The sequence below is a fragment of the Fonsecaea erecta genome (genome assembly GCF_001651985.1).
Source record: "Fonsecaea erecta strain CBS 125763 chromosome Unknown Scaff17, whole genome shotgun sequence".
NCBI lineage: Eukaryota > Fungi > Ascomycota > Eurotiomycetes > Chaetothyriales > Herpotrichiellaceae > Fonsecaea > Fonsecaea erecta.
The window spans coordinates 25,268-39,230 of record NW_017387260.1 but is presented as its reverse complement, the minus strand read 5'-3'; the positions used below and the strand labels follow the sequence as shown (position 1 = coordinate 39,230).

The 13,963-nt window shown below is 53.7% G+C and overlaps 2 protein-coding genes across 2 annotated transcripts; one reads left to right on the top strand and one right to left on the bottom strand.

The window, feature by feature from the left end:
- Positions 1 to 1,103: 1,103 nt before the first annotated feature.
- AYL99_11827 (hypothetical protein) lies at positions 1,104 to 1,627 on the bottom strand (the record flags this gene model as incomplete). The annotated part of the gene is made up of 2 exons (XM_018843331.1): positions 1,104 to 1,407; positions 1,464 to 1,627. The coding sequence occupies 2 exons, from the start codon at positions 1,625 to 1,627 to the stop codon at positions 1,104 to 1,106; spliced, it is 468 nt and encodes a 155-aa protein (XP_018687314.1).
- A 4,707-nt stretch (positions 1,628 to 6,334) lies between these two features.
- Positions 6,335 to 7,394, top strand: AYL99_11826 (hypothetical protein; the record flags this gene model as incomplete). The annotated part of the gene is made up of 2 exons (XM_018843330.1): positions 6,335 to 6,769; positions 6,819 to 7,394. The coding sequence occupies 2 exons, from the start codon at positions 6,335 to 6,337 to the stop codon at positions 7,392 to 7,394; spliced, it is 1,011 nt and encodes a 336-aa protein (XP_018687313.1).
- Positions 7,395 to 13,963: the final 6,569 nt, after the last annotated feature.

Below are 13,963 nucleotides of genomic sequence, written 5' to 3'. Positions count from 1 at the left end.
GGAAGGGCGTCAGAGCTATTGTCTGTTAGTTCCCACACCGTCAGCGGTTCGGGTGACACCGACCGATTGTTCCCGAATCGACACACCCAACATTTTCACGACCCATATGCATTCACAGTTGGCTGGATGTAGCTGTCCCGGTACAGCTTCTGTCCCATGGCGAACAACCGATCGAAGTTGGCATGAGGCATCGAGAACGACAGGTCAAGACCTGCGGTTTCTGAGATTTGCATGTGACCATACCCTCCTATGCTGTTGAGGATGCTTTTGTGAATGGACTCAAGTCCATGCTCTGAAGAAAAGCTCGTGGAGGGAGGAAGCATGCGTCGACATGCGCCACATATGAGGAACTGCCAGAAAATCATGAAACTGACTGTCTGCGTATGGCCATTGGGGGATATGCATACCTGTATGGGATTGTTGGTGTTGCTGAAAGTCTTGCCGCACGTGGCGCACATGTCGTGAACGTCGATATCGTGGGAGTCGGGATGACCTGGGGTCTGGAAGTCCAGTCTACACGGTGTACAGATGGTCGTAGCACAGGGAGTCGACGATGTGAGCCCGGCGCACGGAAGGCGACACGAACAGCCATGAGAGGGGGCAGTGGTTCAGGGCGCCTTGGAAGAAGCTGAACTGGCGGTCACAGACACGGCAGGAGTCGGAGTGCTCGTCGTGGTCGACCTGGAGCTGGTTTTCTGGGATCATGATGATGGTGGTGATGGTGGGTAGGTAAACGAGGCTGCGATGGGTGGGAGGTGCAAACACTGCAAACATCGTTCCTCCAAAAATGGGATTCAGCATCTCCGCGGCTGCTCGCCGACATTTGACATCTTCTTCACTCACCTGAAAACTCCCCGGGCCACAGTAACGTTTGAAACATCCCCGTTCTCACCCTCAGAGTCTCAAATTGTAACTGACATCTCCTCAACAAGCGCACTCTCCCCTGAACTGGGAAGATTCAGTTCAGGGGAGAGTGTCATCGGAAAACATGTACCCCTGGCAGCAGTCTAGGCCATCCTCTTCCCATTTTTCGCCGCACTGCTGAACTGGTTTGTGACAAGATCAAAATGCCACATTCTTCTACGGCTTGCTGACACCAACTTTCACCTGTCTACGGCAAGTTCAAGACTGCCCCACGGCATGTCTCCAGCCGCAGCAATATCTTCTTCAGTTGCAGGCCTCCTTGCTGGCGCATCTGCGACAACGTTCTCAACGCCTGGAATCTGCCGAACCTCGAAAATCGAGGAGCCTAATTCATGCAAGCACTGCCTCACCAAAACTCCTGGAGGATCCGTCGCCGGTTGATTCAGCTTATCCGCGAGAGTCATCGAATCTGTCTTCACTAAAAAAGCCACACCATACAACCAGGGTTTGAACTTCTTGAGGCTCTTCAACAGTGCTTGCACTCTGTCTTTCCAGTATCATATCCAGCTTCAAATTTCGACCCAATACCACTCTCATACCTGGCAGGATGCCGACGCTTCAAGTTCTGTTCTGACTGCGTCAGAACGGCGCCCCATCCGTCGATACTGGCATCAAATGCAAGGATAAACAAACCTGCACCTTCGTCATAATCAACACTGACCAGCGCCGGCGCCGTGGCCAACGCGATTCTCAACGCCTCCATGCAAACATCATGTTCTTCTTTCCATTCCCATTGCGGAGCTCGGTAGAACAGTATGGAAACTCAAGTCGGCACCACCGGCAGCCACCTGCGCCTCTCAGCTGGTGAGGAGAAAAAAAATCAACCACCGCCATATTCACTCAACAGCCTCATCGACATGGTCACTTCGGTCTGTCAAACGAGGACAATGTGAAGACAAGGGGCTCCAGCCCCGTCCCCCATCTCCAGCTTGATGCCCTTTTCAACAACCGAAAAAACACTCAAACGCAAAATGCATATCCTTCGATCCAAACCCGATAGTAAACAAGATACCCAAAAAACCTTTCAACTCCGTTCGGTTTCCCGGTGTTGCCCATCTCACAATCTTCTCGAGCTTCACGGCACCAGGGTACCTTTCTTCACGGGCACAGACGTACCCAATAAGCTTGGTACTGGCCATGTCAGACCGAGATTTCTCGCCTGGAGCAGTCGCTCCAGCACGCTCGGTATCACACAAAACTTGATCCAGATTCTGCAGATGCTCCATGATGAGCTTCCGAAATCCATGAAGGCATTCCCCCTCAGAATAGTCGATCTTCGGGCATTTGATCGGCATATCATCCACAAAAGGTCGGGCAGTCTTTGGAATCTGCCCTGCCAAAACGTTGTTGGAAATTTTGATAAACTGAGCCATCGAATTTGCGCAGAGTTGTTGGTTTCACCAAGCCCAATGCCATCTGGACTGCATTCATGTCTCTGCATCCAGTTGCCAGTTCAATCTGATCGTATCCGGAAAACCAAAAGGATACACATGCCACCAAAGTCCTCAGCAAAATTATTCGAGGGAAAGTGGCAAGATTGAATCGCGAATGGTCACCCTGTTCATACTCATTGCCGGATTTACCATTTGACACTCGCCTGGCTTCTACTTGGCCATCAGGAATAAGGTTCCGATAACGTCCATGGCAAGTTTTCACAACGCCCTTGTTCACATGATCTCCAACCAATTCAATCATCTTTGGTTCCAATGCCTTACGAATGTGGAAGCTTTTCGCTTGCCATGGCTCATGCGGTACTGCTCGGATCAGCTGAGGAGCCACTTCAGAAATGGTCTTCCCACTCTCTGAGAAAGTCCAGGAAAGTGCCCCTTCCCTGTTGAATAGAAACTCAACCAAAACATCTTGTTCCGGGTGACGTTGACGAGCTTCATGCCCGTGACGAGGAAGAGGTTGCTGACGATGGCAAATCTCTTCCTGGGCTTCCTCAGACATGGCTGCACGGCCTCATGCACGTATCCCTGGGTCGGCTGCATGAACTCCTCCGGAAAAGTCTCATTCATCGAGAGGAGCGAGACGGGTTTCCAGTACGGTCTCGGTGTCTTCCCATCCTATGCAGGCATCCGTGATGGAGGCGCCGTATTTCAACCCGGCCTTGGCCTTCCGGCGGGACTTTTGGTTTCCTCGACGAGAAGGGAATATAGTCGAAACACACAAGCTCCGAACTCTGAGCCGGGTACGATTCCCTTGCCTGGAGCTGCTCTCTTCTACAGAATGACCAACGCCTAACGAAGAGATGGTCAAACGTGACACTCCTCGAGCCGAGCCAGTCAGGATGTCGGCCACCTGCACGATGCTGTTCATGGCATTGATCTGGTGGATGGGGATCGTCAGCTGCCCACATGAGTGGTTGTACACGCGCTGGGACATGGTGCATATGCAATGTTCCAATTTTATGCCCAGTGGAGCGAAGTCCGTCATGCAAGAAGTAAAAACATCCTGATGGGCGCTGGATCTTCTTATCTGCTGCTTGGCTCTCGGCTTCTGCGTCAATTATTTCGCCTTCTGCAATGCTACCAATACACCCAGGCCACAACAGCGGCAGAACAAGCGGAAATGGATGTCAGAGAGGAGTGAGGTTAACTGATTCTCTTGGTTATTGCATCAACCCGATGCAAAAGAGTTGAGAGCCTATCACATCCTGGCAAAAAGAACACCACCGCTGGCACCTGCAATGCTGGGGTATTCTATGAGGGACCTGCTGGTCGTTCCGTGGGAATTGTTTCTACAATGACGGTGTCTACCGAGTAACCCAAACGATATCGCTTGGAAGGGTGGCTGCGCTCTGGAGAAGCTGATACACCGTCACTCGCATGGGCTGGCACGATCCCCCGGCCAAATCCACCACCCGCCACCTCCCGTGCAAAATAAAAGTCGCCTGAACTCAAATGGGCGTATTGCATTCCGGAAGATGCTGCAATTTCTTATCAGCCAAAAATCTTGTTGTGGACGTGAGCACCACCAGATTGACAGTTGGCTGGGCTTTGTTACACACCGGGCACGACGGTGATCCTGCCCGCCCGATTCCGCAAGGCCGTCATCCAGCGCAGAGAGACCATCCTTCTGTCCGCCCAGACGGTAAATCCAGTGGTAAATCCCGCCGGTGATGCTGCAGGATTCTTTTCCGGACTCTCTCAACCCCCGTGCAGTCTTCTTCCTGTCACTGTCGGAGGCTGCATAGTGTTTTTTCAGAGAAATTCATCCCTTCTTCGACGATCTGGGCGGGTGGGAAGTTTCCTCTGAACAAGTTGCTGAGAAATACTTCAGCCCATCAAGCAGAACCCTCCGTTACCCTCGGGGAACGACGGTACCTACACTGCGCACGATCGGGCACTCTATGCACTCCTCCAAAATTGCCAATTCACGGAGCCGTTCCAGCTTTCCGAAGACAGACGTCAACAAGACAGAGGAACCACCTGGGTGGAATACCTTAGCCATGTCTGCCGCATGGCGGAAAGGCACAATAAAGATGGACGTGCCGTGATGTGGCAAGCTCAATTACCACAGGAAGAGATGGTGCTCCTCTATCAGTTTCCCTCAAGTTCAACAACATTCACGAGACCTTGACCCCTTGACAAGCAACCTGGAGCGGTCAAGGCAGAGCCGTATGCGAGCATGCAGAGGTTCACCATGTGCGTGGAGGACATGAAGGAATACCGACGACTTACACATTCCGCTTGTCCGCCGCTTTCAGGTGCGGGCAGACTGAGTCCATCAGACGCTGCAATCCGTCCGTCCGGTACCATATGCCGAAGGACAGAAGATCGAACACGAAAGCAGCGGTGAAGACGAATTTCTCACCCCCAAACTGATCCGCAATTGAACGTCGAACGCCTCGGGACTCGTTTCACGGCCTTAAGCTGGGCAGCGGAGCCCACACCACATCTGCTGCGGCCACGGCTTCCGATCGGATCTGCAATTCGGTGCGCAAGTGGTAATTCATGATCCCCGTGCCAGATATTGGCCGGTGGTACGGATCGCTACCAACAAGCTCTTGTTCTGTAGCAAGAGAGCGCTGCAGGAAATCTACAGCCCCAACAGTGACTATTTCAAGCCACCTCGATATGCAGCATTTGGTCGCAATAGCATGTTTACAATGGTCGATAATGTGGCAGCCACTGCGGCGGCCCACGCTCAAGTGGTCAAGTGGATGGGCCGAATCACGGCGACGGAAGCTTGCGTCTTCTCGGCAACCGCCCTCATGCAGGCAATATCCAGCACCAGCAGTTGGAGCAATGTTCGTGGAATTTTTCAGTCCATCCGAATTCTTGAGCGCGATCGAATACAACTTTCGTTTGTGGAGGGTCGAGTGCGATGACAATATGACAGAGCTCGAATAGGTACTGGGAAGTGGGGAGCAGCTCTGCTTGGGGCCCATGGCTGAGCACGGTGGACACGGTCCGGAATGACACAGGAGATCCCAAGGGTGCAGACAGACTTTCGGGAATGCCCACGCCCGGCCACGAGTCTGGCCGCAGGAATGAGACCGCAAACCAGGGACATTCTTCCGGTCTATTTCCTATTCACACCAGCAAATGTACACCCATGGCAGTCCTTCCTTTGGTGAAACGCAACCAGGACATCTCCACTGCTTACCTGACTGCGTCTCTTCATCACTCTAGCCTGCGGAGCCAGGCACGGCCGAATCCTCTTTTTTCACCACCTCTTGATGCAGCCAACGTTCGAGTGCCTGATTTGCACAAACGAGTTTGGTCGATCTTCAAAGGACAGAAATCGTCGGAAATGAAGTTTCTCGCGTTGGAGATGTATTCCCCTGTTGCTCATTCACGAAGGCACGGTCGATTGAGAGAGAATATTCTGCAGTGAATTGACAACATGGGCTGCCCCCTGTCTATTGGGAGTGGAAGTGGGCCAAGGTTCCCATGAGCCGGAAAGTTTTTCGCTGGTCAAAAGATCATTGCTCCGACCTACACTATCGTCTTCATTCCTGGCACAAACTTCTTCGCTTTGACATACAGCGCCGTTTACCCACTTTATCCGATACCAGGCGGACCGGCGGAGCTTACCTGGGGGTTCCCAGTCACTTCTGGACCGATGTTGGTTGGCTCAATGCCCTTCGGTCTGATGGACGACGGCCGTGAACCGTTGTTCGGTGCCACGGTGCTCTTGCATAAGTTTGGAAGCCCCTCTCCACATTTCAACCACAGCCACCCACGGGATCAATCTACCAAACAGAGGCCACCTGTCTAGCTTCATCCCTCCAGTATCAAACAATCACATCAAACAATCACAAACAGAGCAAGGAACCCGAAGCGAACCATAAGGGTTTAAAAGCACGCTGCTCGCAAAAAAGAAGCGTCCCTCTGAGCCACAGTACACTCAAGAGGAAGGATGGAAAAACCAGAAAGCGATAATGACTCGCTCGACAAACCCCATGGCAAGTCGCATTGGCCGACTCATTCATAGTCGAATCTCTGAAGTGGCCGAGGGCGATCTTACAGGCTGGGACGGAAACTTTCAGCCGGCGCACCTTGAATGGGGACATCGTCCCAGCTTCAACAAACTTATTCCAAGGTTCATCGCAAATATTGATCACCGGCTTTGTGCAAACACGACGAGAACCATAGTGCGCACCCATGATGTCGATTTCTCTGTCTTCTCCACAGAAGAAGTCCAAAACACAGATAACCACGCTGATGGCGTTGGTTTCACCTCAAAAGAGGCGGTGATTGACATGAACAATGCAGAGCGCTACGGCCTCGCAATCACCGATGAGTACGCTGGGTACTTTTCATCCAGCGGACTTCGTAACGACGCAAAACTGGATCTTTCTGATCCCGAAAACGCTTGTTACGTGGATGACACCAGCGTAGGTGTTCATCTAATTATATATATCATACCTCGCACGCGAGGCAAAGGAAGGGAAAACCAATCCCTATCGCGTCCAAGACGCTGTTACCGGCGAGCAGGAAATAACACAACGCGAAGATACCAGCGCTCCCATAGCCATGACAAACATCTACCTTCGTCCCGCGGTCAGTGCGGACATCCGCGGTATGAAAGCCATTCTGAATGGGCATATTGCCCGGGGCGTTCGGCCCTCAGAACTGTCAGAAATCACTGACGACGACATGCACCAGCGGCTTGATCTTTCAACCCAAGCTCGCCTACCATACATCGCCGCCGTGGAACGGAACCGTAAAAACACCCGCACCAAGTCTCGTAAGGTCCCGAGAGTCAATCCCAACCATCCCATCCAAAATATCGACCCTAACTACGATGGCCTCGTGAAGGATGAGCCCATCGGCGGCTGGGCTGCTGCCACAGACTGGTCAGCGTCTGATTACGTTGAAACCATCACAGCGGAACTGGAGCTGCATATGGCGCCTGGTCACTGCAAATCAGGTGTGGGACGATGCTTGATGGACGCTCTACTGGATGCTACAGACCGCGGATACCTGGCACCGGAGATTTTCGAGTTGCACCGGAGATAAAGCATCTGTATTGTGCCGGTGGTGGACGTGATTTGCACAAGTTGAGCTTTCAGGTTCAGACTTAATTCAGGAGGAATGCTGGTTCTCACTTGTTGGCAGACTTCGAACAATTGACATAGCGACGTGACGCCGCGAAGAATGAGCTCGATATGGCCCGAGATACGGCTCGCACGTATTACCAATAAATAGTCCATAATCACTTTTTCCCACCGGATTGATCCATTCTTAGGAGTGCAAGAGATTTGTCCTCGGTTTGGTTGATGGTGACAGTATGCCGTAAGATTGGCGGAAAGTCTTTCAATAACCGAATGCCCTATTATCTAGAGTAGTGCTGCTGGCTGAACTGGTTTTCCCGGCAAGAGTGGACGGAGAGCCACGCTGCTGCTAGAGATAGATAAGTGACTTTGCGAGATTATTCGGCTCTCGGTTCTTACATCTGCGCTCTGACGATGACCCTCCCCATGCCGCCGCCCACCAACTTGAGTTCCAACAACTTCATCCCATCACCACCAACCCGTTCCTTAACGGCCTCAATCCTATCGGTTCTGTGACCTTGAAATCATCTGTGAACAGCCTCCTTACAAGTTGTGGAACTGTGAAACTGACGGATTGCAGGACCCTGAAATCGCGTCTGGTCAGTCGTATACCTTCTCAATTCCTCCGATTAATCTCTTCCTCCACCCTCTCTTGCCTCCCGAAGGCCTGCTGGCATTGGACAAGAAAAGGTGGAATCGTGGCATTACAGACCCTAGTCAGACTCGCAATCAAAGTCGGCATGGCGCAGTCAGTCGACCACAGGTCTCTGTGAGTACCATCATACCTATACACTTTGTGGGCGGCGATGGTGACGTGCCTGGTGCCCAGCAGACAACTCCAGGATCGGCCCAAGGACAAAATGCAAGATCATCTCCAGGATCACCTTCAAGATCACCCCCAGCGCCACCTCCAAGGTGCAGAACCGCCTCAGAATTTTTGTTGTTGTTGTTGTTGTTGTTGTTGTTGTTGTTGTTTTTGCAACTCGTCGCCGTTGCCGGGGCATCCGAACCCGCATTCAATAACAACTTCATCACCACCACAACAACAACCATTCATTAAACACTCTCAATCTGTTCGTTTGGCGACATCCAATGCGTTGATGGCAAGTCTTCCCTAAACATCCCCGGCGCTGAGTTATGAGTCGGCGAAACTAACTGATTTACAAAGTCCCCTTGAATCGTGTATCATCGCTCCGAACCCTTCTCCTCTCTCCTCTCCTCTCTCCTCGAAGCAATCCTCGGCCCTTGGAGGCCCTGCTTGCGTTGGAAAGAAAAGGTGGAATTGTGGCATCACACCCTGGCCAGATCGAACCTTTCTCCTCTCTTCGAAGCTCTCTCCTCAAAGGAATCTTCAGCCCTTGACGGCGCTGCTGGCGTCGGATGGCAAAGGTTGAACCGTGGCGACACAGACATTGGGAGCGGTCTCAGAGGCGATGATGCATCCTTGAGATGGCTCTGGAGGCGGCTCTACAGGTGTCCCTAGAGGTGATCCTCTCTCCTCGACGCTCGCTTCTCGATGCAATCCTCAACCCTTGAAGGCCCTGCTGGCCTTGAAAAGAAAAGGTGGCACTGCTGCATCACAGACCCTGGTCAGCGTCGCACCCAAAGTCGGTTACAAGACCCAATGGGCAGTCAACAAAACAATACCTGTATGCTATATCTGCATAGTTTGTGGGCGCGATGGTGCCGTTCCTGGTGCCAGGCAGGCAATCCCCATGATAGCCCGCAGGATCACCTCAAAGGCCACCGCAAAATCACCTGAACGCAGAATCACCTACAGAATCACCTTCAAGACCACCCCTAGGACGACCTTGAGGCCCATTGAACCGTTAGGAAGACTACTCGCTTCGATGGGGCCTTGAGGAGTCCCAACGGACTCACGGCTCACAGTCTATTTACGCTACTCGAATCGCCCCCAGTCAGACCGAAACCTTCTCCTCCCCTCGAAGGTCTCTCTTGGACGCATTCCTGAGCCCTTGAAGGCCCTGCTGGCGTTGGACACAAAAGGTGGAACTACGCCATCACAGACCCGAGTCAGACTCTCAAACAAGGTCGGCGTGGCAAGACCCAGTGGGCAGCCATTTGTCGCAGTCAGTCGAGCGCAGGTCAGGTCTCTGTGTTTGCCAGCAAGACATTACCTATTTGGCTACAATACCTATTGTAATGGGCTGCAGTGGCGGTGGTGGCTAGTACAGCCACAACTCTGTACAAGGATGTCTTCACGCATCAGAGGGCACTGGAAGCGATGGCCAACAAGAAACACTACAAGCTGCGGTGGTGGATCAAGTATTGGGCCTTGGTTCATAGAGAACAGACTGCCGGTTGCATCTCAGTCTATCTTCATCTTTCTTCCTGCCCAAGTGCCTGTGTCCCCTCGACCCGATGACGCACGGTCATTTGGGCCATTGTTTGTTTGTTGTTTGTTGTGGCGGTATGGTCAGTGCCTTGACCCGGAAACACTCCCCAGCAACCGACCTGCGGGACAGGCCCCCATGCTCGCACGTGCATGCCAAATACCTTCCGAATCCTCGTACAATATAGGCGGCGATGGTGACCTGCCTGGTGCACAGCAGGTAATCCCGGTTCTCCCCCAGAACTGCCCCCAGGATGCGAGATCACCTATAAGATCACCTTCAAGACCACGCCCAAGGCCATATGGAGGATGCGGGACCACCTCCAAGACCACCTGGAGGATCACCCCCAGGGCCGCCCCCGGGGTGTGGGGATCAACTCCAGGATCACCTTCGAGACCAGCCCGGGACAACCCTCAGGCCCATTGAACCCTTAGGAAGACTCTACTCGCTTCGCTGGCGCCTGGAGGAGTCCCAAGGGGCTCATGCCTCACAGTTACTTTGACTGACGCCACCATTTTCTCGTGAAGTTGTGTCCGGAGGTATCGAGCAGTGGAAGACAAAGGCCCTGTGGACTCCCAAGGTATGCCTCGGTGACGGGTCTCGAGATGTGCTCTTTGCACGCTTGTCATGTCCCGCGGCTACATCAAATGCATTGGAAAAGCCAGGGCCTCTTGACCGGCGCTCATATGGCTTCGGCTGGTGAGCGTTGTTAGCGGTCACGATATTGACGTGTGGCGGCGAAGCTTGAGACGTGCGAGATTCAGGCGGCAGACGTGGACCAGCACTTGTTCGCGCTGCTCGTGGCTCGGTGTATCATTCACCACCGACATTATCGCAGCGAGAGCGCTTTGGACCGAGAGCCCCGGCTCCCTGGGCATATCAGTCACGAGGGGCTCACCCTCTTCCGGGACGCCATGCTGTCGGTTGCCATAGCTTTCGGTATGGTGGAGATCGTGGAGAGGCTTCGGTGACGGCACACAGCAACGAGTGCCAGAGTGCCTATCACGTGGATAGTTACCCGAGTGATGGTTGCCCGAGTGATGGTTGTCCGAGTGATGGCGCTGTCAGAGCATCTCGTACATGATTAGACGAGTTCACGGCCGAAGCAGGACTGGACGATGGTCTGGGCTATCTGTTTCTCTTCTCCGGGTTTGGGTACACCAAGGTCACCTACATACAATGGGGACGCCTCATGTCCCGGCACGAGCCCAACGACGGGCTCCTACCGACCGTCTCAAAGAGGCTTGCGGGGAGCGAAGACGACATGGCGAGCAAGGGCTGTCCAGATCGGAAAATGCGCCAGATAACGTGTCCTCCAGCAGTTCGATGGGCATACCGACAAAATAGGTCCAGTCGCGCCAGTATGCGGATCACTCGGGTAACCATCACCCGGGCAACCAGCATTCGCCGCGGCGGCAACGCCAGGTGCTTCCACGGGAGATGCTGTGGTCGCTGGTGATTACCTCGTTGCCACGACTCAGCCGTCCCCCATCGAGACACGGCTTGGGGGCAAGACTCGTGCGGGCGGAAGTGAGGGCGGCCGACGATACGAGGGCGCCGTGGTACGTGTGCGTCAGGGTCACGTAGCGGACGCCATGCACCCAGGCTCTCATATCGATAGTCTTTGGACACAAACCCCTCGGTCCCGGGTCACGACGACCCGGCAGATACCATGCCGGTTGGGGGGGCAACCAGGATGCCTCAATCAAGATCACCACGTCCGGAGAATGGCAAGACGCAATTGGTTATGTGCCGCGACAAGTCCTGCCCGGTGATGCCCCATGCATTTGCGGCAGCTGGCTCTGCGAGGATGGGGAGGACCTCGGCTTGAGGCCGTTCAGTCCACCCCCCGGCCCTCCTTTGTCTCCAGCAAGCCACATATGTTGTTGGGCGCACTCAGCATACCTTTTACAGGTAATTCAGCACCAAATAGCGGTATGCCGGCCTCAGATGTATGTGCTGCGTGTTATGCCACAGCCCCCAAGCAGGGCAAACTCGCCAAGGACCGCACGCCCGAACGGGAAGGATAAGTAGCGTGTTTCCTCGCACACTCCTCGAAAGCTCTTCAAGGCCTCGAGTTTCTGTATACAGAGGCCACAGCTACCTGGCCTTGGTTCATTCCTTCTATCGACCCATCCAGTAGCCCCCGCGGGCTTCTCATTCAGTCCAGCTGAGTTTGAACTATGTTGAGCTTACAGACACTTTCCCCACAGAGCGTAGCTGGCCTCTAGCTATGTTGACTCCTGAGTTAAGCAGACCACAGAACTTTCCCAATATGGTTTAGCGGGATCTGAGCATGTTGAGCTAAGCCGTTTACGGATTAGGCACTTTCCCAATGTGGTCTAGCTGGATTTGCTCCGGCAACCATTCAAACGCCGTGTTTTTCCGAATTCGGGTTAGACTGGTTTGGCTCACCCATGAGGACAGGAGGATGCCATGATGTCTGATCAGGTCACTGAGGTGACCACGCTGCCACGCGGGACCGGGATCGACTCAGCAATAGTCGACAAGACGATGAGAAGGTTGGAATGACCGATAACTGGGGGGGACGAGCCACCGCGAGCAGAATGGCTGCAGGATATGTCAAGCACGGTCTTCTCGACCACGACCAATCCAAGACCTCCAGGACCATGATCAGTAGTGCGGCACGGATGTTCGAGGCGCTGCATTCCATATGGGAGTCTTCTGGAATTGGTCGTGCCCCTACCCGTATGAAAAGCAGTGTCGAAAGGAGATCCAACATTTCTTTCACCGGCGGTACCTTGATGGGATTAAAAAGGTATAATCTCCGAGATTTGCTCGCTGAAAAATAAAAAAATAAAAAATCGAGGATATGCCACCATGAGGCAACAACCCGCCATCGACGAGTCCAAGGTGTCCTGAGACGTCTATCCCGACGTAACCATCTGTGATGTGTGCACATATGCACATTGGCTGCAACCGGACGTCTTTGATCCACCAAAAAACCACCGATATCACAGAGCCACTTTCGGAGACTTGTGTCCACGATGGCGCTCACGGCGTACTCGAGCAGCGCGTTCCTCGATAAAGGGACATTCCCAACACTGGCAGATGGGAATTGAGGCCATTCGCCGTCTGCCTTCACAGCAGCCATTGGCCATGCCATACATACGCCATGCCCCCGCCTCTTGCTCTCGATGCCATCACGTTCGCGCAGCTCAAGCGCTGTGGATATCCCATGTCCGCACCGGCCTCGGACCCAGTGGACAGCTATACGTGCCAGTTGACGGCGTATAGCGTGACGGGAAACATGACCGAAAGGGCACCAAAGGGGAACCTCTGCAGAACTGAAGTCCAACCTGCCCCGAAGGAGTTTCTCTCCGAGCGAATTCTTCGTGCAGCATCTGTGCGTCCAGGCCCCATGCTCCGTGGCATCTCGCATTGCCCATCACCGGGAGGCACTGGGTGTGGGAGAACATCAACGGGAGCGAATGCCATCGCAGGCGTGGTCGACAACCCATCTGTGACCTGTTCGATACCAAAAGAAGCGGAGAACGCTTCCCGTGTGACACGATATCGAGAACCACGTCCAAGACCAATTCCGAGTGATCAGTGCGGGGAGTGGTGATGACGAGTCACCGCGAGACACCGTTTCCCAAGAGCGTGCCGGGGACGAAAAATGATCGTTCCTCTCACCTGGTCAGCATTGTGAGGGGGCTAGGAGCGGATGTCCTGGATCTCTTCGCCAGCCTCTTCCCCGAGTGCCAGATTATGAGCCCGGGAGACGAAATCGATGCCAGTTCTACCCGCTCCCATGGGTCTAGCTGGGCCGAGTGCACCCTGCCTCAAGGCTGGGCATCGAGCGACTGCAGAGTTTTCAGCTTGCTCTTGCCGCAGAGATGGACACGGCGTCGTGGGGCCGGACGGGACACGCTGAGATGGCTCCTGAAGATCGCCAGGACCACCGGATGAGCATTCGAGACAGAAAGGAAATGGTGCTCACGATGTATTATGCCACGCGGCCCCAAATGAGAGAGGTCTCAGCGTCTTTGCCTTGTTTCTGATCTTCCTTTTCCCCTGGTCTGCCTTCTCTCTCCGATCTTCTTTCCTATCGTCCTCCCAGGGCTCGGTCAAGTTGTGCCTGCTCCTTACTCCCTGCACAACAAATGCTGTTAAAGCCACAAAGGGCTGGCTGCTTGATTGCTTGCTTGATTGATCG